Genomic DNA, 23166 nt, shown 5'->3' on the forward strand with positions numbered 1-23166 from the left:
AGATGACAAATTGCCTTTTGGGCTGTTTACAATATGGAAACCTTTCTAATGCCTTGCTGCATATCTCAAATATGGCTTTAAAATCAAAGTAAACATCTGCCCCTAAGGAAATAAAATAACGTGTCGTCAATTTACTTAACCATGAGTTTAAATAATTCTGTGTATTCTAGTATTGGATTGGGAGTCTAAAACATTGGAAATATACACATTTTGATTATGAATAGGCCATAGTTGTGGCTTTGTCGGTGAACGTTGATCTAGAGCTGTGTGGTCAGATGTGTTGCTCCATAGAGTCCTAGAGATGTACAGCATGGAAACAGACCTTTCGGACCAACTCGTCCATGCTAACCAGATATCCTCACCTAACCTAGTCCCATTTGTGAGCACTTGGACCACATCCCTCTAAAGAAGAAGGAGCAAAGAAAACTACTACACAGAAACAGGCCCTTCGACCGCCCAAGCCTGCCCAATCCAGATCCACTATCTAAACCTGTAAAATCAAGATTTGGAGATGCTGGTGTTGGACTGGGGTGTACAAAGTTAAAAATCACACAACATCAGGTTATAGTCCAACAGGTTTAATTGGAAGGACACTGGCTTTCGGAGTGTCGCTCCTTCATCAGGTGATAGTGGAGGGCTCAATCCTAACACACACAATTTATAGTTGCATCACACTGTAAATTTTTGCTATAAATTCTGTGTGTTAGGATTCATAAGCTAGTGTGCTTCCAATTAAATCTATTGGACTATAACCTGGTGTTGTGTGATTTTTAACTTTTTAAAAATCAAAGAAGCCCTTCCTATTCATATCTCTCCCCTCTCACCCTAAACCTATGCCCTCTACTTCTGGACTCCCCGACCCTAGGGAAAAGACTTTTGTCTATTTATCCTATCCATGCCCCTCATGATTTTATAAACCTCTATAAGGTCACCCCTCAGCCTCCAACGCTCCAGGGAAAACATCCCCAGCCTATTCAGCTTCTCCTTATAGCTCAGATCCTCCAACCCTGGCAACATCCTTGTAAATCTTTTCTGACCTATTCAAATTTCACAACATCCTTCCAATAGAAAGGAGACCAGTATTGCACACAATATTCCAAAAATGGCCTAACCAGTATCCTGTACAGCCGTAACATAACCTCCCAACTCCTATACTCAATTCTCAGACCAATAAAGGAAAGCATTCGAAACGCTGCCTTCACTATCCTATCTACCTGTGACTCCACTTTCAAGGAACTATGAACCTGAACTCCGAGGTTTCTTTGTTCAGCAACCCTCCCAGGACCTTACCATTAAGTGTATAAATCCTGCTAAGATTTGCTTTCCCAAAATGCAGCACTTCACATTTATCTAAATTAAACTCCATCTGCAATTCCTCAGCCCATTGGCCCATCTGATCAAGATCCCATTGTAATGTGAGGTAACCGTCACTGTCCACTACACCTCCAATTTTGGTGTCATCTGCAAACTTACTAACTACCTCTTATGTTCGCATCAACATCATTTATATAAATGACAAAATGCAGTGCACCCAGCACACCACTGGTCACAGGCCTCCAGTCTGAAAAGCAACCCTCCACCTCCACCCTGCCTTCTACCTTCAAGCCAATTCTGTATCCAAATGTCTAGTTCTCCCTGTATTCCAGATTCTGGATTAGTGGTCCTGATGAAGGGCTTTTGCCCGAAACGTCGATTTTACTGCTCCTCGGATGCTGCCTGAACTGCTGTGCTCTTCCAGCACCACTAATCCAGAATCTGGTTTCCAGAATCTGCAGTCATTGTTTTTACCCTGTATTCTGTACGTCTAACCTTGCTAATCAGTCTCCCATGGGCAACCTTATTGAACGCCTCACTAAAGTCCATATCGATCAGCATCTATCTTCCTCCAATTTAAGATTAGTTGTGTTCAGTTCATTACATTATAAGGCTGCCAGTGGGCTTAGCATCTTAAATTCCTTAGATTTTGCATTTCTGAAGTGTACATGCATGGGACACAATCCTATAGCAATGTTTACACATGAAATTCCTCTCTTCGCTTTCTAATTGCATTCCAGCGTACTGTTGGAAACAGTGAAGATTGCACCTGCTACCTTACTTCTGAGACAGAAATATTGAATTTAACATGTAATAAGATCAGCCTTACTTCAGAGGCATGCAGTGATAAAACTTGCATTTATCTAACCGTTATTAACAGAGTAAAATACCATATTGTCTCAAGATGTTTCAGAGAGACCACTTCTTTAGGAGGAGGTTGGAATCTGCTAAGGCATTTGCCGTTCAAGATGCGAGGTTTATTACTATGGTTTGTTTATTATATACAGTACATTCTCTTTTAATGTAAGCAGTTTTGACACCAACTAATCTCTTTGTTTTGCCTCTGCTTTTGTGTAGGGTGGTATGGGAGTAGCACTGTTGTCCAACCCTGACAAAATTGAAGCTGTAAGTACTTGGACTGAATTCTTTCAGTTGTTTTTTGTCAGCTTGTAAGCAAATAAGTAATTCTTTGTGAAAATGCTCTTGTGGTTTACTGAGGAAATTTAATATGTGTTTCAAACCACCTGTTACTCATAGCTCTTCACAGAGCTCAAACTGTGCAGCTTGCTCAGATTCTGTTTCACCATGGGAGGGAGAGGGAATAGTGGGTTATACTTAGGGATTAAGGTCAGAAGGATCGGTAAAAGGTTCAAATGAAATTAAATGCTGCAATGGATTGGTTGGGTTAAATGGCTGTTTCTTGACTCTGTATTTAATTTCCTTAGTGTCATAATATTGAAGAGGGTTTCACATTGTATCTGGTAAAGTGACATGTCCAACTGACAAAAGACTTTCTGAGAGAGAAAAAAAATGACTTTGCTGGAAACTGGTGTTACCTTTATCATCTCTGTTTTCTAAAGAACAAAATGCTACAGTTTCATTAATAATCAATAAAGGCAAGATTTGCATTAAAATGTAGCATTTTCGAGGTGTTTCAACGTGCACACTCAAGCGTACAAAAGTATTATCTGACAAAGATTTCCTCCGTACAGAATATATGAGTGAAATTTACATTTAAATAAGATGAGTTAAAACATAAAACAGAACAGCATAGGAACAGGCTCTTTGGCCCACAATGTTGTGCCAAACATGACACCTGATTAAACTAATCCCTTCTGCCTATCCTTAGTCCATATCCGTCCATTCCTTGCATATTCATGTACTTATCTAAAAGTCCTTTAAGTGCCCCTGTCATTATCTGCCTTCACCACACCCCTGGCAGCAAGTTCCAGGTTCACATCGTATTCTGTAAAAAAAAACCTTGCCCCCACATCACCTTTGAACTTCTCCCCTCACCTTAAATGCATGTTCCCGAGTATTAGACATTTCAACTGTCAGAAAAAGGTTCTGCCTGCCAGCCCTGTTTATGCATCTCATTATTTTAAAGACTTCTATCAAGTTTCCCCTTAACCTCCACCGCTCCAGAGAAAAAACCTGAATATCACTAGCTTCTCTTTATAACTCATACCCTCTAATCCAGGCAGCATACTGCACCCTCTCCAAAGCCCCCACATCCTTCCTGTAATGTGGCAACCAGAATTGACCGCAATACTCAAAGTCTTATAAAGCTGCACCATGGCATCCTAACTCATGTACTCAATGCCCCGACAAATAAAGTTAAGTGTGCCTTCTTTACCATCTTGTGTGGCCACTTTCAGGGAGCTATGGACTTGAATCCCAAGATCCTTCTGTACATCAACACTCTTCAGGGCCCTGCCATTAACTGTGTACTTTTCCTTAACATTTGATCTCCCAAAATGCAGCACCTCATACTTGCTTGGATTAAACTCCATCTGCCATTTCTTCACCCATGTCTGCAACTGATTTATATCCTGCTGTATTCTTTGACAACTGTCTACACTATCCATAATTCCACCAATCTTTGAATCATCTGCAAACTTACTAATCCACCCATCTACATTTTCATTCAAGTCATTTATTTATATATCACATAGAACAGAGGTTCCAGTATGGATCCCTGCTGAACACACCCTCTGCCCTCTATGGGCAAGCCAATTCTAAATCCACGTGCCCAAGTCACTGTGGATCCCATGCATGTTAATCTTCTGGATGAGCCTACCTTGTTAAAAGCCTTACTAAAATCCATGTAAACAACAACGACTGATGTCCCCTCATCAATCACCTTTGTCACCTCCTCGAAAATTCAATCAAGTTAGCAAGACATAACCTGCTCTGCACAAAGCACGCTGACTGTCCCTAATTAGGCCAGGCTTTAACAAATGTGCATAAATCCTGTCCCTGAGAATTCTCTCTGATATCTTCCTAAACACCATTGTGAGACTCCCCAATCTACAGTTTCCTGGATTATCCCCATTTCCCTTCTTGAACAAAGGAACAACATTAGCCATTCATCAGTCCTCTCGAACCTGTCCAGTGGCTAGCGAGGACACAGCGATCTTGGTCAGTGCTCCAGCAATATCCTCTCTTGCCTCTCTCAATAACCTGGGGTAGCTTTCATGCACCTTTCATGACCTGTGGGGTTCCCACAGCAGTTTATAAGCAGTGATGTGCTTATTTTGTAAAAAAGTGAAAAGTGATAAAATATGACCTACAATATGCAGGTGCAATGCACTGATTCACCTCCAAGTCCCTCACCATTCTGACTTGGAAATTATTTCCTGTTCCATCACTGTTACTGAATCCAAATCCTAGAACCACCTTTCTAACTGCATAGTGGATAAGCCCACACTGAATGGACTGCAGCAGAGAATCTCCAAGGGGCAGTTAGGGATGGGTAGTAACTGATAGCCAGCCAGTGATAAAAATACGTTGTGAATGTTACCAAGACAGGAGGGTTAGAGATACAAGGAGAGGCTGTGACTTCTTTCCCTGGAGTGTAGGAGGCAGAGGGATGACCTTGTAGAGGTTTATAAAATCATGAGGGACACAGAAAGGATGAATAGCCAAGGTCTTTTCCCCAGGGTAGCAGACTCCAAAACTAGAGGGCATACGGTAAAGGTGAGAGGGGAAAGATTTAAAAGAGACCTGAGGGACAGCCTTTTCACATAAAGGGTGGTGGTATATATGGAACGAGCTACCAGAGGAAGTGGTGGAGGCAGGTACAATTATAACATTTAAAAGATATGTGGATAGGAAAGGTTTCAAGGGGTATAGGCCAACGCAGGCAGATGGGACTAGTTTGGCTTAGGAAAACTAGTTAGCATGGACGAGTTGGGCTGAAGGGCTAGATTCCATGCTTTATGACTCTGAAACTTTAAAATCATTATCTGTTACGCTGTCTTGAAGGAGCACCACTTTTAATGCAAGAACAACTTGACTTATGCCATCAAAAATAGGGAAAGGATTAACATGTCTGCAGGATGAGGGGAGGTTTCTCTCTAAAGTAAGGGCTGATGTGTTCCCAATGGATGGAGCACTGAATATAACTGCAGGAGTTCAACTGGTCCAGCCAAGAATAATGGCATGCCGATTTTTAGATGGAAGAGATGTAGAAACAATATAAACAATAAGTCTCGAATAAAGCAGAACAAAGTCATCATCTGTAATCTGAAACGAAAGCCACACAATGTAACCTGATAACTATTTATAGCTTGATATAATATAGATTAGCAATTTTACATGGTCAAATTTACTGCTTGTTTTGTTTTTGAGATTTCAGATTAAATCAATGGTGTTAGAACAACAATTGGTCTAATAATGTATAGATGCTTCAACAATGATTACCTGGAGCAGCGCTTTAAGGGATGCTCCTTTTTAGGGCAGCATGGTTGCTCCGTGGTTAGCACTGCTATTTCACAGCACCAGGGACCTGGGTTTGATTCCTGCCTCAGGTGGCTGTCTGTGTGGAGTTTGCACATTCTCCCCGTGTCTGCGTGGGTTTCCTCCGGGTGCTCTGGTTTCCTCCCACAGTCCAAAGATGTGCAGATTAGGTGAATTGGCCATGCTAAATTGCCCGTAGTGTTCAGGGATGTGTAAGTTAGCTGCCTTAGTCAGGGGTAAATGTAGAGTAATAGGGTAGGGGAATGTGTCTGGGTGTGTTACTCTTCAGAGGGTCAGTTTGGACTTGTTGTGCCAAATGGCCTGTTTCCACATTGTAGGGATTCTGTGATGACTCAGGGATGAAAATTGATGCATTTACAAAAGTAATGAAACAATATGAAAGACTTGGAGGAGTTTTACATGGGCCTGAGTGATGTGGCCTGTGGTGAGATTTGTGGCTAAATCAGATGAGATATCCAACAGGACCTGTCTCAAGGTCAGGAGCATCTTGCTGCATATATCTGCCAAGTTGGTGTGGTGGGTTTTCTGCTGGGCAGTGTCAAATTACCAACTATCGGGGAATTATTGCTTGTTAAATGCCTTGTTGACGGCACAACTCACCTCAGTAATAAGTTAAACATCACACAACACCAGGTTATAGTCCAACAAGTTTATTTGGAAGCACACTAGCTTTCGGAGCATCACTCCTTCATCAGGTGATAGTGGAGGGCTCAATCCTAACACACAGAATTTATAGCAAAACTTTAGTGTGATGTAACTATAAATTCTGTGTGTTAGGATTGACCCCTCCACTATCACCTGATGAAGGAGCGACGCGCCGAAAACTAGTGTGCTTCCAATTAAACCTGTTGGACTATAACCTGGTGTTGTGTGATTTTTAACTTTGTCCTCCCCAGTCCAACACCAGCATCTCCAAATCATCACCTCAGTAATATTCAGCTTTCTGTCGAACCAGCTAGGCAACAAGAATTCTCAACATGAAATTCAGAACAGGCATTGGGCCTCCATGTTGGACATTAGGCACCAACTTCTTAGAGAATACTGAGGAACAGCCGCTATGGCTGCCAGCTCCATGCACTCCAAGGATAAAGGAACAGATTGTCAACAAGGCACCACATTGGTCATGGGAGTTTTTAATTTACAAATAGATTGGAAAAATCAGATGGGCGAAGGTAGTCTTGATGAGTTCATAGAACAGTTTTGGAGTAGTGTCTTAGAATGGTGTTTTCTGGAACCAAGCAGGACCCAACCACTTGTCAGGCCAAAGTCCCAACAATTAATTCAATAACATTCCCTGGTGATCATAATTTTCCCATATTCTAGATCTAGCACTGTGTAATGAGATAGGATTCATTCCTGTCCTCAGAGTAAAGGTGGGTAGCATTATATGATTGAATTTTACATTGAATTTGAGGAAGAAAAGAGGGAATCCAATTTGTATTTTAAATAAAGGCACTTAAAAGGTCATGAAAGCAGAGCTAGCTAAAGTGAACCTGCAAATTAAATATAATTGTGTAAAGATAGGTGATAGGGCAGAAGATTCAATAGATGGAAATGTGTTGCTAGAAAAGCGCAGCAGGTCAGGCAGCATCTAGGGAACAGTAGAATCGACGTTTCGGGCATTAGCCCTTCTTCAGGAAGAAGGGCTAATGCCCGAAACGTCGATTCTACTGTTCCCTAGATGCTGCCTGACCTGCTGCGCTTTTCCAGCAACACATTTCCATCTCTGATCTCCAGCATCTGCAGACCTCACTTTCTTCCCAGAAGATTCAATAGTATGTTTAAAAATAAAAATAGCAAATAGCAAAAACAATTATTAAAGAGTTTTTAAAAAACTGGAATAGAAGTGAAAACTAGCCAAAAATATAAAATCAGAGTTTCTGTAAATATTTTTTAAAAAGAGTTAACAAAGTGGGGATTGGTCCTACAGAAAGTGAATTGAGAAATTAATACTGAGAAATAAATAGATAGGAAATGATCTGAATTTTTTTTTGCTGAATTGGTCTTCACTTTAGAAAATACAAGTAGAGTGACATACCAGAAATAACTAAGACAGGATGTGGAAGGCAGGCAGTCACTTGGGAAAATTATGATCACCAGGGAGTGTAACTGAGTTGATTGTTGGAACTGTGGCCTGACAAGTGGCTGGATCCAGCTGGTCCGCATCCCAAAACATTAAAAGAAGTGACTACTGAGATAATTGATGCTTTGGTTCTGATTTTCCAAAACCCCTCGATTCAGTCAAGGTTCCATTTGACTGGAATACAGCATGTGTAACCTCTTTGTTCAAAAAGTACGGTGGGGGGGAGACGGAAAACTGGAAAACAGTTTTGATATCTGTCATAGAAATATTATTAAACATATAACCGGGCAGTTGGAGAATTTCAAAGGAATCAGACAGAGTCAATGTGATTGTGACAGGGAAATCATATTTAGCCAACTTACTGGAGTTCTTTGAAAAAGTAACAAGTGCTCTGGATAACAGGGGACCAAAGAGTGTATTGCATTTAGATTTGACAAAGTGTTACATCAAAGCTTATTGTAGAACATAAAATCTTCTAGTGTAGAGTGTTGCATACTGGCTCACTCACCAGAAACGGACAGTAATTATAAATGGGTAATTTATTTTTGGCAAGTGGCATATCACAGGACTCGGTGCTGGGATCTCAACCTGTTACAATTAATACAAATGACTTTGATAAAGGGATCAAAGGTATGGTGACTAAGTTTGCTGATGACACAAAGGTAGATAGGAAAGTAAGTTGTGAAGGGGGCTTAAGGGAGCCACTATGGGATATACGTAGTTACGTGAATGGACAGAGATGTGGCAAATGGGATATAATGTAAACACATTAGAAATTGTCAACTTTGGCAGGAAGGATAAGAAGAAGCATGTTGTCTAACTAGTGAGAGAATGCAGAGCTCTTAAATCTAGGATCTTGCTGTCCTAGTGCATGAATCATAAAAGGCCAGTGTACAGATGCAGCAAGTCATGAGCAAAGTTTACTGAATATAATTGTTTACTCTGAAACAAATAAAATATAAAAGTTAGGAGCTTATGTACTAGACAAAAAAAACACCTAAAAGAACAGTGGATGCTGGAATTCCGAAACACAAACTGCTGGAAAATCTCAGCAGGTCTAACAGCAACTGTGGAGAGAAATCAGAGTTAATGGGTAGGGTGCAGTGACCCTGCTTCAGAACATGTCAGGGAAGACGAGTACTTAGAGTGGCCAGGTTGCGATAGAAGGTTGGACAGGCAAGGAGTTTAGAAGTGTGAATGAAACTTAAAACATTCAGAGGGGACTTGACTGAGGGGATGTGGAAAGAATGTGTTAAAATCTAGAACCACAGATCACTGATTGCAAAATAAGGGGCCTTCGATGAGGGTGTGGGTCTTTAGAACTTCCTTCCTTAAAATCCAGTGGAAGCAGAGACTTTGAATATTCGTAAGATAGAAGTGGATAGATGTTTGGTCAACAGGGCAGGTAAGAGGTGAAAGATTATCTGGGATGGCAGGGATGTAGAGTTGAGGTGACAATCAAATCAGATTAAATAGTGGAGCAGGCTGGAGGGCTCAAAAAAGCTAGTCCTGCCTTTGTTTGCAAAATATCATAAAATATTATGTGCGGAGAGATTCTGAATGTCGTGTCAGCAGAACATTCCTGTACACTGCTCAGAGCCACTCCAGACTAAGAATAGTTCTGCCATTTTCTTTGACTTCACTGAACTGTTCACCCGATGATGAATGCCCTACTTCCCCTCATAGCTGTTTAATAATGCAGAGTCTTCAGGTGGTTTGCAGAAAGATGGATAACCTCCAACATCAGTCAGAGCAAGACTGACCATATAAATCATTTCACTGGGCTAGGTACATCACCTTATGCTGTTTTCATATATTTTGGGTTATGCCATAAAGCAATTCAGATGATGTTCCCAATAGCAAAATTAAACAAATTCTTCCTTCTGAATCTTTCCGTTTTTAATTAAAGATGTTTCACTGGAAGTTCAGAGGGGTTTGACATTTCCAAGGTAATCTCCATGTCCATGAAAAAGTGTGCTGAAAGATTGTTTGTTCTCTCTCTCTCTCTCTCAGTTTGAAGGCTGTCCTCTGTGCTATTATTGGGATAATTGCCAACAAGTCATTGCAGAATATCTTTCAACTTTGTTTAGTTTTCTCAAAGATGGTTTCATTATAGTATTGTATCCATTAGTGTTTTAGTCAAAAAAGCAGTGGGAAGGTGTGGGATTCAACAGTTCAAATTAAAAAAAAAAAGGTCCTGTCTGTCCTGAGCATCATTACTTGGTTAAGGGAGCTGAATCATTGCCAGGCTACAGTACAGAAGCAGGCAAATAGGAAAACAGGGAATGTAGTAAATGTTGGGATGTGGTTTTTTGCAGTTCTTCTAAATATTTCCAAATCCTTCAAATAATTTCCCACGATAATGGGCTGTTATTTTTCTGGAACAAATGGCACGGTGGTGCAGTGGTTAGCACTTCTACCTCACAGCGCCAGAGACCTGGGTTCAATTCCCGCCTCGGGCAACTGTCTGTGTGGAGTTTGCACATTCTTCCCGTCTCTGTGTGGGTTTCCTCTGGGTGCTCCGGTTTCCTCCCACAGTCCAAAAATGTGCAGGGTAGGTGAATTGGCCATGTTAAATTGTCCGTAGTGTTAGGTGAAGGGGTAAATGTAGGGGAATGGGTCTGGGTGGGATGCTCTTCGGAGGGTCAGTGTGGACTTGTTGGGCCGAAGGGCCTGTTTCCACACAGTAAGTAATCTAATCTAAATGGTTTTTATTTAGCATTTTTCTTTAATAATGCTAAATGTCTTTGCTTCCCTGTCTTTCTCTCGCTGTTGAATCTTTCTTTCCCTCCCTTTCTTTCCCTTTCTGGATCTGCTATTAATTTACCTTGTTTGGTTCACATTCTGCGCCACATAATCTTTTTTGTTCTGATCAGCTAACGACATATAACGTTGCTCGCCCTTCATAAGCGCTATGGTAATTTCCTCTCCCATGAACAGTAACTCCCTGTCCAAAGTGTCACTGTGATTAAAAGCCTTACCAACAGACAGTGTTGGCTGCAGTGAAATCTGTTGCTATGTTTCAATTTGTTGAAGGTTGGCTGGGAAAGCATCTAATGGACAATTTTTAGCTGTGCTAAGTGTGCAGCTAGTTTATTTGATCAAATTGCTTACAGGTATTATCTTTTCCATTGTTGTAAGATGAGACTAAGTCTCACTTGTGTGATATTTGTTGAGCACATTGTTATTTGTCGATGCTTAAAGAATAAACTGCAGTAATCTTAGGTAGCTGAAGGACACTGCCTGTAGTTAACAGACCTGAACATTCAATCTAGGCTGATACTTCAGTGCACCGTAAAGTTTGGGTTATTGGAGGTGCTGACCTTTGGATGAGATGTCAAAAAAATCATCAGGGGAGTGCAAAACACATCAACCCTCCAAAAGGCAATTTTTGAAAAAAAAACAGTCTGTCTGGTGGTTTGTGTGGGATCTTGCTCTGTCATTGGGCTCACCTTGCAATAGCAATAACATTTCAGTAACAATTCAGAAATTGGCTGCAGGCAAAATACCCCAGTTACAGAAATCTGCAAGCTTCAGTAAAGCATGGAAAGGAAAAGCAAAATTGGAAAGGAACATCTTCTCCTCCAAACCCTTTTCTTAATGTGAACCTATGTCTGGCAGCAGAGGTAGAGTTGAAAAATGTGTTGCTGGAAAAGCGCAGCAGGTCAGGCAGCATCCAAGGAGCAGGAGAATCGACATTTCGGGCATAAGCCCTTCTTCAGAAAAATTCCTGAAGAAGGGCTTATGCCCGAAATGTCGATTCTCCTACTTCTTGGATGCTGCCTGACCTGCTGCACTTTTCCAGCAACACATTTTTCAGATTTGATCTCCAGCATCTGCAGTCCTCACTTTCTCCTAGCAGAGGTAGAGTTCCCAACACTACCCAGTTTGGAGGGGAGTCTACCAGTGACAGCAATTAATTTCCTCATTGTTGCTGCTGGTGACAGAGGAGAAGGGATCACTGTGTTTGTGGTTTGAGCATGTGCAGTGCTCTGCTTACAAATTGCCTTATCTGAGTTCTGCTGGTGCCCCGGTTATTCGCAGCTCTTTGCTTCGTTGCTATCTGGGAGGGTGACAGTTTTGGGATCAATATAAATAATCTTTAGAATCCCTACAGTGTGGAAACAGGCCCTACAGTGTGGAAACAGGCCCTTCAGCCCAACAAGTCCACACCAACTCTCCGAAGAGTGACCCATCCAGATCCATTTCCCTACGTTTACCCCCGACTAATGCGCCTAACCTACACATCCCCGAAAACTATGGGACAATTTAGTGCAGCCAAATCACCTAACCTGCACATCTTTGGATTGTGGGTGGAAACCGGAGCACCCAGAGGAAACCCACACAGTCACAGGGAGTTTGTACAAACTCCACACAGACAGTCACCCGAGGCTGGAATCGAACCCGGATTCATGGCACTGTGAGGCAAGAAACTCCAGATCTGGCTAAAGGTGCGAGAGAGAAGTATAAACTGGTGGAGGATGAGTTCATATAAGCCTGTGATTTGTGCTGTTTTGTAATGTATTTTGTTACTGGAATTGGATATCTCCGTTGCTTTTTCCTGTGTACAGAGGCCTTACCTCTCTGAAAGCTGGGAGTCCGTGGTGGTGGGTAGGAATTGGTGAATTGAACGGGATTTGGTTTTGGTTTTATTTTTAAAATTTACTGTGTTTTATAAAATGTCAAAAAATTGTATGAAACCTTGGCCAGAGGTTTCTCACATTGGTTATGCTTTAGTTGAATCAGTAGTTGGTGTTTTTCCTTCTGAAGAGTGTTTGTTGAAACATCATAGAAGTAGTTTTTGTTTAAAAGTTACTTATCCTTAAATCTATTCGTTTATGTTCTTTCACTGATTTAAAACACTGTTGTTTTCCTCCCCAAAATCTGAGTCGTTATCTGGTTTGCTGATATTGAGACACCCAACTAAAATAAATTCGATATATTTACAAATCTTTTTAACAATTATAAATAGTGAGAACGTGAGGGCAGGCAATGGCCTAGTGGTATTATAACTGGACTGTTAATAAAGAGACCCAGTTAGTGCTCTGGAGACTTGGGTTCAAATCTTGCCACAAATTTCAATTTGGTGGAATTTGAATTCAGTAAAAATCTGGAATTAAAGATTTAAAGATGGGACTTGGCAAGGTGGCGGCGATTCTGTAGAACTGCTGTGCACAGCTCTGCCTAACAGCCAAGGCATACTGGTGTTTTTTTCCATCCCTGGCCAACTTGTGTGGTGGAAATATTAGTTTAAAACCTTACAGAACACATATTTGTTAATATTTGCAAGTGGGAAGGATGCCAAAGGGAAAAGGAGCAAGCAAGCAGCAGCAGGGAGGACACTCCCCTGCAACACCAGGCATACCAGAGACAGCAGCAACAGCAGCCTCTCCTGAACCCCCCGGGGACCTGACAGACTCACAGGAATTGGCTGCAGCGATGGAGAGACTTACCTTGAAAGTTGGGGCTGCGATTGAGGAGATCCGTGGGGAGATTCGTGCCTAGATCCAGCCTTTCGCATCCATGCTGCAGAAGCACAAGCAGGAGATCCAGGGCCTTGGGGAGAGGCTTGAAGAGGTGGAGGGTCGAACTCAGGCCTCGGAGGCTGCGATGGAGTCCTCATCCAGTCGGATCCAGGTGCTGGAGCGAGAGGTGCGGGCCTTGCGAGACCATATCAACAACCTCAAAATCGAGGTCAGAGGATAAATCTCCGAATTGTCGGGCTCCCTGAAGGTGAGGAAGGTGAGCAGCCAGTCAGCTTCTTTGAAAACTGGCTGCTGAAGTTTTTGGGCCTTCACATTGAGTCCAGCAGGCTACAGACTGAAGAGGCTTATCCGGTTACAGTGCACAGGTCAGGGCCGGTGCAGCGCCCCTGCCCAGTCCTTGTGCACTTCCACTCACATAAGGACAAGCAAAAAGTGATAGAAGCTTCCAGATCCCTGGGAGGAGATCCGCAGGCACTGCTGTACAAGGGGTCAAAAATCATGTTTTTCCAGGATTTCTCTGCAGATGTAATTCGAAAGAGAAAGTCCTTCGATTAAGTTAAAAAAAGGCTGAGGAACCTGGGCATCCAGTACTCCATGAGATACCCCACAGTGCTCCATTTCAGCCACGAGGACTCAGTTTATACATTTGACTCGCGGATAAAGCTAAAAACTTTGTAGACACTTTAAAATAGATGGATTGGCCTGAAGAATATGGTTAATGTTTGTTCTCTTTTCTATCTTTCCCCATGTTTTCCCTTTTTTTAAAATTCCTTTCTTTCTCCCTAATAATTTCCTGTTTGGAAAGGGGGGAAAAGACTTTGGAATAACTGGATTTTCTGTTGGAAAATTTTGTGGATGTTCTTTGTTGTCTCTCTCCCTTTTTTTTGTTTCTTTTAGTCACAAGTATGGGTGACATGAAGCCAGGGATGGGTGGAGTGCTCATTCTGACTTGGTCTTTTTTCTGTTGACTTAAGGATCATCTCCTTGTTGTTTTTTCTGGCCTAAAGCTGGTGCACAGTCTGGGTTGAAGGAGCTGTGAAGGAGGGGATGGGTAGGGTGAGTGCCCCCTATGGGCAGGGGAAGAGTCTTCCATTCAAGGTTTTAGAGTTGGGTTTTGTTTGTAGTTTTTTGGTAGTAATAGTTGTTTATAATTATGATACAGTAGTTTTTGTATATATAGTTTTTCAATTCTGTGAGTCTTTATTTACTTATGCTCGGCGCTTTGTAAGCAGGGTTCTCCCTCCCAGGGGTTCAAGGGTATCTGAAAGGGGATATGGCTAAGTGTCTTATTAAATGTCGCACCTGGAACATTAATGGAAGTAATTCGCCTGTTAAAAGGAAAAAAGTGCTTTCTAGCCTTAAGAGGGAAAGGGTTGATATCTCTTTGTTGCAGGAAACCCATCTTGATGATGGGGAACACCTGAAATTACAACAGGGGAGTTATGACCGGGTATTCTTTTCATCCTTTACTACTAAAAGTAGGGGAGTGGCGGTACTTATCCAGAAAAATCTTCTGTTCACATTAGTAGAGCAGATGAAAGATGAGCAGGGATGGTTTGTGATACTTAAAGCCCTGATACATGGGGAGGAAGATGGCATTTTAAATGTCTATTGTCCTCTGGCGCATTCTCACAAATGTTTGATTAGTACTTTCTCTAAGTTGAGTGCTTTTGGAACACGGCACATTATTATGGGGGGGGGGGGGAATTTTAATTATCTTTTGGATCCGACAGTGGACAGGATGCCTTGTGGGCCCCCAACTATTTCTTCACAGGCCAAACAGGTGGTTGACTTATGCGAGGAGTTGGGGCTGGTCGATATTTGGAGATGTCCTCACCCTACCAGCAGGGACTTCACCTTTTTTTTCAAACCCACATAAATGTCACACGAGGATTGACCTCTTTCTGGCTCCCTCGGCCCTTCTGGATTCGATTATGGGTTGTAAAATTGGGAATATAGCTATCTCTGATCATGTGGCAGTATATTTGGAGGTTAAGGCCAAGAGTGAGAGGCTTGGTTTGCGGCACTGCTGTTTGGACCCTTTTCTCCTTAAGGATTCCAAATTTGTGGAATACTTCTTGAAAGAGTTTCGGGAATTCTTGACTATCAACTCAGGCACGGCTAGTAATCCATCTATGCTGTGGGACACCTCTAAGGCCTTTGCTAGGGGATTAGCTATTTCCTATTGGGCAAGCCAGAAACGACAGGAGGAGGACCAGCAGAGTCGACTTGAGACGTGGTTGAAAGCCACGGAGGCAGCACATTTTTTGCGGCCTTCGGTGACTAAGCTACAGCGGATCATGGCCCTCCGGGCTGCCTTGAATTCAATACTGACACAAAACGCAAAGAAAGAACTTGCTTTTGCTAGACAAAGGACATTCAAATATGGGGATAGGCCAGGGAAGTATTTAGCATACCTGACTAGGAAAAAGCCTGCTCCCCAATTCATTACTGCAATCAGAGACAGCACTGGGGTCCTTACATACGATGCTAAAAAGATTAATGTGGCTTTTCGGAGCTTTTACTCTGAATTGTATCGGTCTGAAGGTTGCGAAGACTGGAGGCTAAAATGGAGGCCTTTTTTAAGAACCTGGACCTCCCAGCGGTAACCTTGGAATGGGCCTCTCTCCTTAATGCCCCCTTGACAGTTCAGGAAATACAGGAGGCAGCTAGGCAACTTCAGAGTGGGAAAGCACCTGGCCCTGATGGTCTCCCGGGTGAGTTTATAAGGAGTTTATAGGGATTCTGTCAGGGCCGACGTTGGAGATGTACAATCACTCCTATATACATGAATGCCTACCACCATCTTTGAGGGAAGCTAATATCGCCCTAACTTTTAAGAAAGGGAAGGTGGAAGATTCCTGAGGATTGTGCCTCATACAGGCCCATCTCTATTAAATTCAGATCCTGGCATTGAGATTGGAAAGGGTGTTGCCCCATGTTGTTAAAGAGGACAGACAGGCTTTATAAGGGGCTGTAGGTCCTCTAATAATATTAGAAGGTTTCTGAATATGGTCCAAGTTTGTCAGCAACGATCGCTTCAGGGGTTGGTGATTTCCTTAGATGCAGAGAAAGCATTTGATCGGGTGGAATGGCCGTATCTTTTTTATGTCTTAGAACAGTTTGGGTTGGGTGGGGTCTTTGCGAGGTGGGTGGAGGTTTTATATTGCCACCCTCTGGCCGCGGTCATCACCAATGGGGTGAAGTCCGGGAATTTTAGGATTGGTAGGGGTAGTCAGCAAGGCTGCTCCCTCTCACCATTGTTGTTTACGTTGGTGATAGAGCCGCTGGCAGAGGCCATTCGTCAGAACATCCACATAACTGCGCCAGAAGTGGGATCGAGGGCTCACAAGATTACACTGTGTGCGGGTGATGTCCTTCTGTTTTTAGCGAACCCGATGACCTCCGTACCCCATTTGATACAATGTATCAATTCATTTGGGGCTATTTCAGGAAATAAGATTAACTTTGCAACATCAGAGGCTATGCCTTTGGGGAACCTTAAGGATGTGCCAGAAGTTCCCTTTTAAATGGTCACGGGCAGGGTTCCGGTACCTAGGCATTTTTATTACCCCCAAGTTTGATTTGTTATTTTGGACCAACTTTGCTCACTTGCTTGACAATATTAGGCGAGATCTCTAATGATGGGAGGCTCTTCCAATTTCATGGCTGGGCCGAATATCTCTCATTAAGATGAATGTTCTTCCTCGTTAGCTTTATCCCATGCATATGCTCCCTATAATGTTTCCCAGGTCAACACTGCGGAAGCTTATGGGGTGGTTTGGTTCCTTTGTCTGGCATCGTGGGCGGCCCCTCTTCAAACTTACTAAATTGCAGTTGCCTCATGGAGGGGGAGGAGTTGATTTCCAAGACATCAGGAGGTATTAATTGGGTTCCCTGTTGTTCTTTGTCTGCGATTGGGTAGGTAACGTTCCACACTCAATATGGCTGGATATTGAGGTCTCCCAGGCAAAGTGCCCTCTTATTAATCTGTTTTCATGGATAAGATGAGGACAGTTATGGATCACTGCCGGAACCCCATTGTCATTAGTACAGTCAAGGCATGGAGGGTGATGCGTCAGAGTGAGGGTTGTTTATCCAAGACTTCGCCACTTACACCTATAGTTGGCATGCCAGGGTTCAGACCAGGGATGATGGATTCTACGGGCAGCGAGAGGAGTTTCTAGTTTGGGAGACGTGACTGAGGGGGAGGTTATGATGTCTTTTGAGCAACTGAGCCGCAAATACAGGTTGCCCAGCAGAGATCTTTTCCATTTTTTTCAGGTTAGGGATTTCATCCTGAAGAAGTCTATGCTTCTCACTAAGCCCTAACAGCCCGATACAGAGAGGTTGTTGCTACGTTACACAAGCACCCTTTCGGTTAGTGCTCTCTATCGCCTGCTGGGTGGCAGGGCTTGGCAGGATATTAACCGGTTATGTGAGGTCTGGGAGCAAGAGCTGGGAGTGGAGATCTCTTCTGAAACATGGGAGAACATATGGGAGAATACTCGAAAGATCTCAATCTGTAACAGGACATGCGCTATGCAATTAAAAGTTCTGCACAGGGCACATCTGGCACCAGACCTTCTGGTAAAGTTTAAAAAAGGAGCATCTTCAGTGTGCCCCAAATGTAAAATAAGTGTAGGTACTCTTACCCATTGCTTCTGGATTGCCACAGGCTCCGTGTTTATTGGAGCGCTGTGACGGGAGAGATCGGGAAGGTATTGAGGACTGAAGTCAAAGGTAGACCCGATATCTCTCATCTTAGGTCTACCGAATTTACCATCTTTAGACGGGCATGGGAAAAAACTATTTAATATTCTTGCATACTGTGCATGGAAGAATATTCTGATGAATTGAGAACCCGCCGGGCTTGCTGGGATGGCAGAAATTAATTATGGAGCACATTCCCTTGAACTTTTTCTCAAACATCGTGTACCACACAACAGACAAATTTTATAAGACATGGCAGCCCTACTTGAGTTATTTGGATATAGGTTTGTCAGTTATCTTAACTAGGGCGTTTGTTTAACCAGGATGATTAGATTTGTCGAGCCCTGGGCCCTGGAGGGGGTCTCCTAAGTTAATATGGGTATATATACAATGCTCCCATTCTTTTGTTTGGGAGCTTTGCGCCAAGCATAGCTGTTCTGTATTTTGTGTTTTTATTTGCTTTCCTTTCTTTTTTTTTGGTGTTGCTTTGCACAGTGTTAGGGTTTGCTTTGTATTATTGGGTAGGTTAGCAGTTAATAGTTGTATTGTAATTTGTGGGTTTTTTTCTTTTTATTATACTGATAATTGTTATTGATTTTTTTCAATAATTTTATATGTTTGTAAAGTTAAAAAAAATTGCTAATAAATATATTTACAAAAAAAAGATTTAAAGATGAAGAAGAGTCTAAAGGTTACCACAAATCCACTGCCAATTGTCAGGAAAAACCCACTTGGAAGGAAAACTGCCATCCTTACCTGATCTGGCCTACATGTGACTCCAGACCCACAGCAAAGTAGTTGATTCCTAACTGCCCTCTGGGAAATTGGGGATGGGCAATAGATGCTGGCCTAGTCCTCATTCCGTGAATGAATAAATAAATAAAGTTAATTAAGCCTTACAAGGAGTATGATTTACTCTGGCAAGTTTATAAATGGATGGTAAGAAAAGAGAGCCCTATTGTGGTGCAGTTGTAGAGTCCCTACCCTTGGACAGAGAGAGCTGGGTTCGAGTCCCACCTGGTCCAGAGGTGAATAATAGCAAAAACAGGTTGATTAGAAAAATAGATCACAGTGGCTCAATGGTTAGCACTGCTGCCTCACAGCACCAGTGTCCCAGGTTCAATTCCAGCCTTGGGCTACTGTCTGTGTGGAATTTACACATTCTGTGTCTGTGTGGGTTTCCTCCATGCTAAATTGCCCATAGTGATAGGTGCATTAGTCAGAGGGGAGTGGGTCTGGATGGGTTACTCTTCGGAGGGTCGGTGTGGACTGATTGGGCCGAAGGGCCTGTTTCCACACTGTAGGGAATCTAATCTGATCTGAAAAAGATACACAGAATAGTGCATTGTGTGAAGAGTATAAGCTTAGGAGCTTGGCTAATTAGGGGAACCTAACCTAATTAGATTCCATACAGGTCAGAGCGTTGAACAACTGCTAAGATCTTTGAAATGCTGAAGGAGCCAGTAGTGGAATTCAACAAGCTCAGAATCAGGGAGCATGAGTGACCTGGGTGACCGAAGTGACCTGGACGGAGGTGACCTGAGCTGTGCACAGGACAGGAGGGCAAACAACAATTTGGTTATGTTGCATTTTTCTGGAAATATGTGTGTGAGATGTGACGTGATTGTGACTGGTGCAAGCTAACCAAGAATGATCTCTACTATCACCACACCTTCCTATCAATCCAAGCCATTCAGAGCGCAATTTGGATTTAGAAGTTAGAGATTTCCATAATGAAAGATTGCTGGAATTGTGCAATTTTACCATGTAACAGAGTTGGGGTTGGGAGCATAAACCTACACAGTCCTTACATACAATTGAAGTAAACTTATTGCAACTTGTAATATCGGAATAGTGGAAAATTACATTCTTCAGTGGACAACATAGAAGTCACATTTTATATTTTTTTAAACTTGCTTCACCAGTTTTCCACTTCATTAAGCCTTCTATAATTCCAAGGAAATTGCGTGATTCTTGGTGCACACAATTAAACTGTACTCTGACCACACTGATGCAAACCTTGCACTGTGAACTTTGAGGGCAATAGATTTTACAAACTATGTTCTTAATATGGTTCTTCAATTAAAGTACTTAAAATGGAGAAACTGTTCCCTTTGGTGGGAGCGCGCAGATCGAAGGTGACAATTCTTGGCAATTTCATTCATTAGGTTTCTTGAGTGACAAGATAGTTAGGGAACAGATAGATGGAGTTTAAATGCAGTTAGGCCATGGTGTAAACAAATGGCACGCTTAAGGGGCTGAATGGCCTCTTCCTCTTCCACTATCTGTGGTCTTTTTAGAGGAAAAGGTGCTCACGTAAATAGTGGGCCTATTGACTGTTTTGGGGTGGTGTGATTTATTCATTTGAAATGGATGAATTTCCTTGTAGTGCAAATACGGAGTGTAATATTGCTTTGAGAAAAAGAGGCATGAGGAATTTTTGCAGCTGCTGGCTTTCCGATTGCCCAGTGGCTCTGGACAGCAAGCCCCCTTTTGTTGAAGGGCAGCAGTCCCATTATCATCCAGTTACGCCCAATCCATCATCTTACCACTGTGAGACAGTTCTTTTCAAACCAAATGTTCTCAGAATTGACTCCCTCTTAAAATTCACTTCATGATGTCCCCTGATAGTTGGTTGTGAGATACATATTGGCCATGAAGATGCAGCAAAGTGTCAGCCTAGATTGTGTTCCAGTCCCTGAAGTACAACTTGCATACGAATATACAAATTAGGAAGGTAAACAGGCCCCTCGGGCCTGCACTGCCATTCGATAAGAGCGCGGCTGATCGATGTTCCACAAGTATAAGATTTGGTTTCTCAGTGAAGATGTTTAGCGGTAATTATTTAAAAACCCAATTGTACTACATTCAACAAGATATAATTTTTAGAGGTTTTCACAGTGAAACAGTGTAAAAGTGGAGGTCCTTATTAATTCATTGCAGTTGATTCAAATTACTGCAGCCTGTAGATTGCTGCTTTATTCCATATACTTGTGGACTCCTGAAGTTGTTGAGAGTTTCGGTTGAATGATCGCACACTGTATGTCAGCCATAACTGGAGACATCATGATATTCAGCCTCATGTTACCAGGTGTATAATGTTATCTGTGTATGGTTACTCAGATGTCTTGTCTTTTTACTTAAGACTCATTTGTGGTTCGTCTTTCACCACAAACTACTGGAAAGCCCTTAGACTAATACAGGCAGGAGGATTGGTGACAGCGCTCTACCCAAAATACCCAGGCCTTAATATCACTATTACAACAGCTGGTCAATTCAGCTCTAAAAAGGTAGTGTTCCTTACTGGTTTCTGATCCTGAGTCAGACTGTGTTTTTATGACTTGGAGGTGCCGGTGTTAGACTGGAGTGGACAAGTCAAAAATCACGCAGCACCAGGTTATAGACCAACAGGTTTATTTGGAAGCACGAGCTTTCAGAACACCGCTCCAAAACACAACCACCCACACTGTGTGGGTGAAGAAGCGATGCTTCGAAAGCTAGTACTTCCAAATAAACCTGTTGATCTTTAACCTGGTGTTGTGGAATTTTTAACGTTGTGTTTTTAGTGAGACAGATAATTCATGTGACAATGGAAATCTGTAAACTTTAATTGGACATCATCTGCATATCACTTGTGATTAAAATCACACTTTTTGTTAAAAGGTGGTTTCATTGTGTGGAGATGTTTTAAGCTGTTAATATTCATGAAGAATGTTAACAATTGTCAAATTTATTCATAATACACATGGGACAAATGTATTATTAAGTTGATTGTATATTGCATATTATCTACAAAATTGTGCAGTAGAAATGTGATTGAGAATTAATGAGTTTTAAATATGTACACTGTTTATTAGCAGAAATTATTCAAACTACCACATGGCAGAAATTCAGCACAAATGCATAATAAGCAAAACTTCATTCTCTGAATACAAATGAACGAATCAAAGTGGAAATAAACTTAGTTTTAATCATTGTCCCTGTGCAATTTGCTTTGTGAGTTCCCAGGTTTCTTAATATATAAAATATGTACCTTTGTAGCAGATCTGACTTGATACTTACCAAGTAGTAGATGTGAGAGGGTTGAAGATTTGAAAGTAAGCTTTAGTTTTGCTGTTTGTTAATTTACCTTGGGAATTGGTGCTGTGAATATTCTGACCTTGTGTTCTGAAGCATTGGCTGGTTCAGGTCACTGGGATTCACTTGGGTAGAGAAACAGCGTCTGGAGTGTTTCTAATTGTTACACTGTGTGGTGATTAATTTAGTTTATCCTGAGTGTTGGCTGATACAAAAACAAGATTTTCACCTTTTTGCTTTATGTGATTTCATATTGTACTTCTGGCCTTGTGAATGTATTTGTTACGCCAATTCCCCTGTCAGCGCTGAGATCACTATCTAGTGACACATTTGTTTCTGGTTAATTTCTTCTGACTTTTGCTATGATTCTCCAAGTATTTGGGACTTTCCATAGTTCCTTCAGGTTGCATAGTTTCACAGTGAATGAAAGGAGCTTTTTGCTGACTTCACAACTTTTGTACAAACCTGTTGATCCCAGCCATGGTTCAATGGATAGGCAGTCCCCTTGGAATACAGCATGACTTGGAGAATGATCAGAGAGTCTACTCTGAGCTGCCAAAAATTATGGACATTAGAATTGAATCTTGTTTTATAAAGCTAATGATAAATCACGGTGGGTGTAGCAATTATTCTTGGCCGAGTAATTCAGAGCTCTCAACTCATGAAAAATTAATCGATTTAATTAGATAAAGTCCTTTAGTGAAGGAAATCAGCCAGGCCTTCTGATCCAAAACAGTCGATTGACTTTTAATTGCTGTCTGTAATGAATTAGCAGACTACAAACGCTTATGAAAAATGAGAGTTAATGGGGTGGGATGGTGAATTTAGTGTTTGCTTGTGCCAGTGTAAGCCAGCTTACAGTGGTGCTAGGATGTTATAACTGTGGCCTTCCCTGCTGGTACCTGCAGCCAGTTAAGAGCATGGTTACTGGTGCCTGGTTTCAACAGGCACTGATCAGCAGGAAGCACAAACCTGGGTGCAGCCCTTGTTTCAATCAGATACAATGTGCCT

The 23166-nt window shown here is 42.0% G+C and overlaps 1 protein-coding gene across 5 annotated transcripts in view; it reads left to right on the forward strand.

Moving 5' to 3' along the window:
* The window catches only part of dus2 (dihydrouridine synthase 2), a 120915-nt gene that overhangs the window by 43615 nt on the left and 54134 nt on the right, over positions 1 to 23166 (forward strand). For all 5 annotated transcript variants that reach the window (XM_043707033.2, XM_087995919.1, XM_087995917.1 and 2 more), the window contains one exon: positions 2392 to 2439. In XM_043707033.2, coding sequence (XP_043562968.2) covers positions 2392 to 2439 — 48 coding nt within the window. The remainder of the gene's footprint in view (positions 1 to 2391; positions 2440 to 23166) is intronic.

The sequence above is a fragment of the Chiloscyllium plagiosum genome, unplaced genomic scaffold (assembly GCF_037043375.1).
Source record: "Chiloscyllium plagiosum isolate Xiang-an unplaced genomic scaffold, Cpla_swu_hap1 HiC_scaffold_17, whole genome shotgun sequence".
NCBI classification, from domain to species: Eukaryota; Metazoa; Chordata; class Chondrichthyes; order Orectolobiformes; family Hemiscylliidae; genus Chiloscyllium; species Chiloscyllium plagiosum.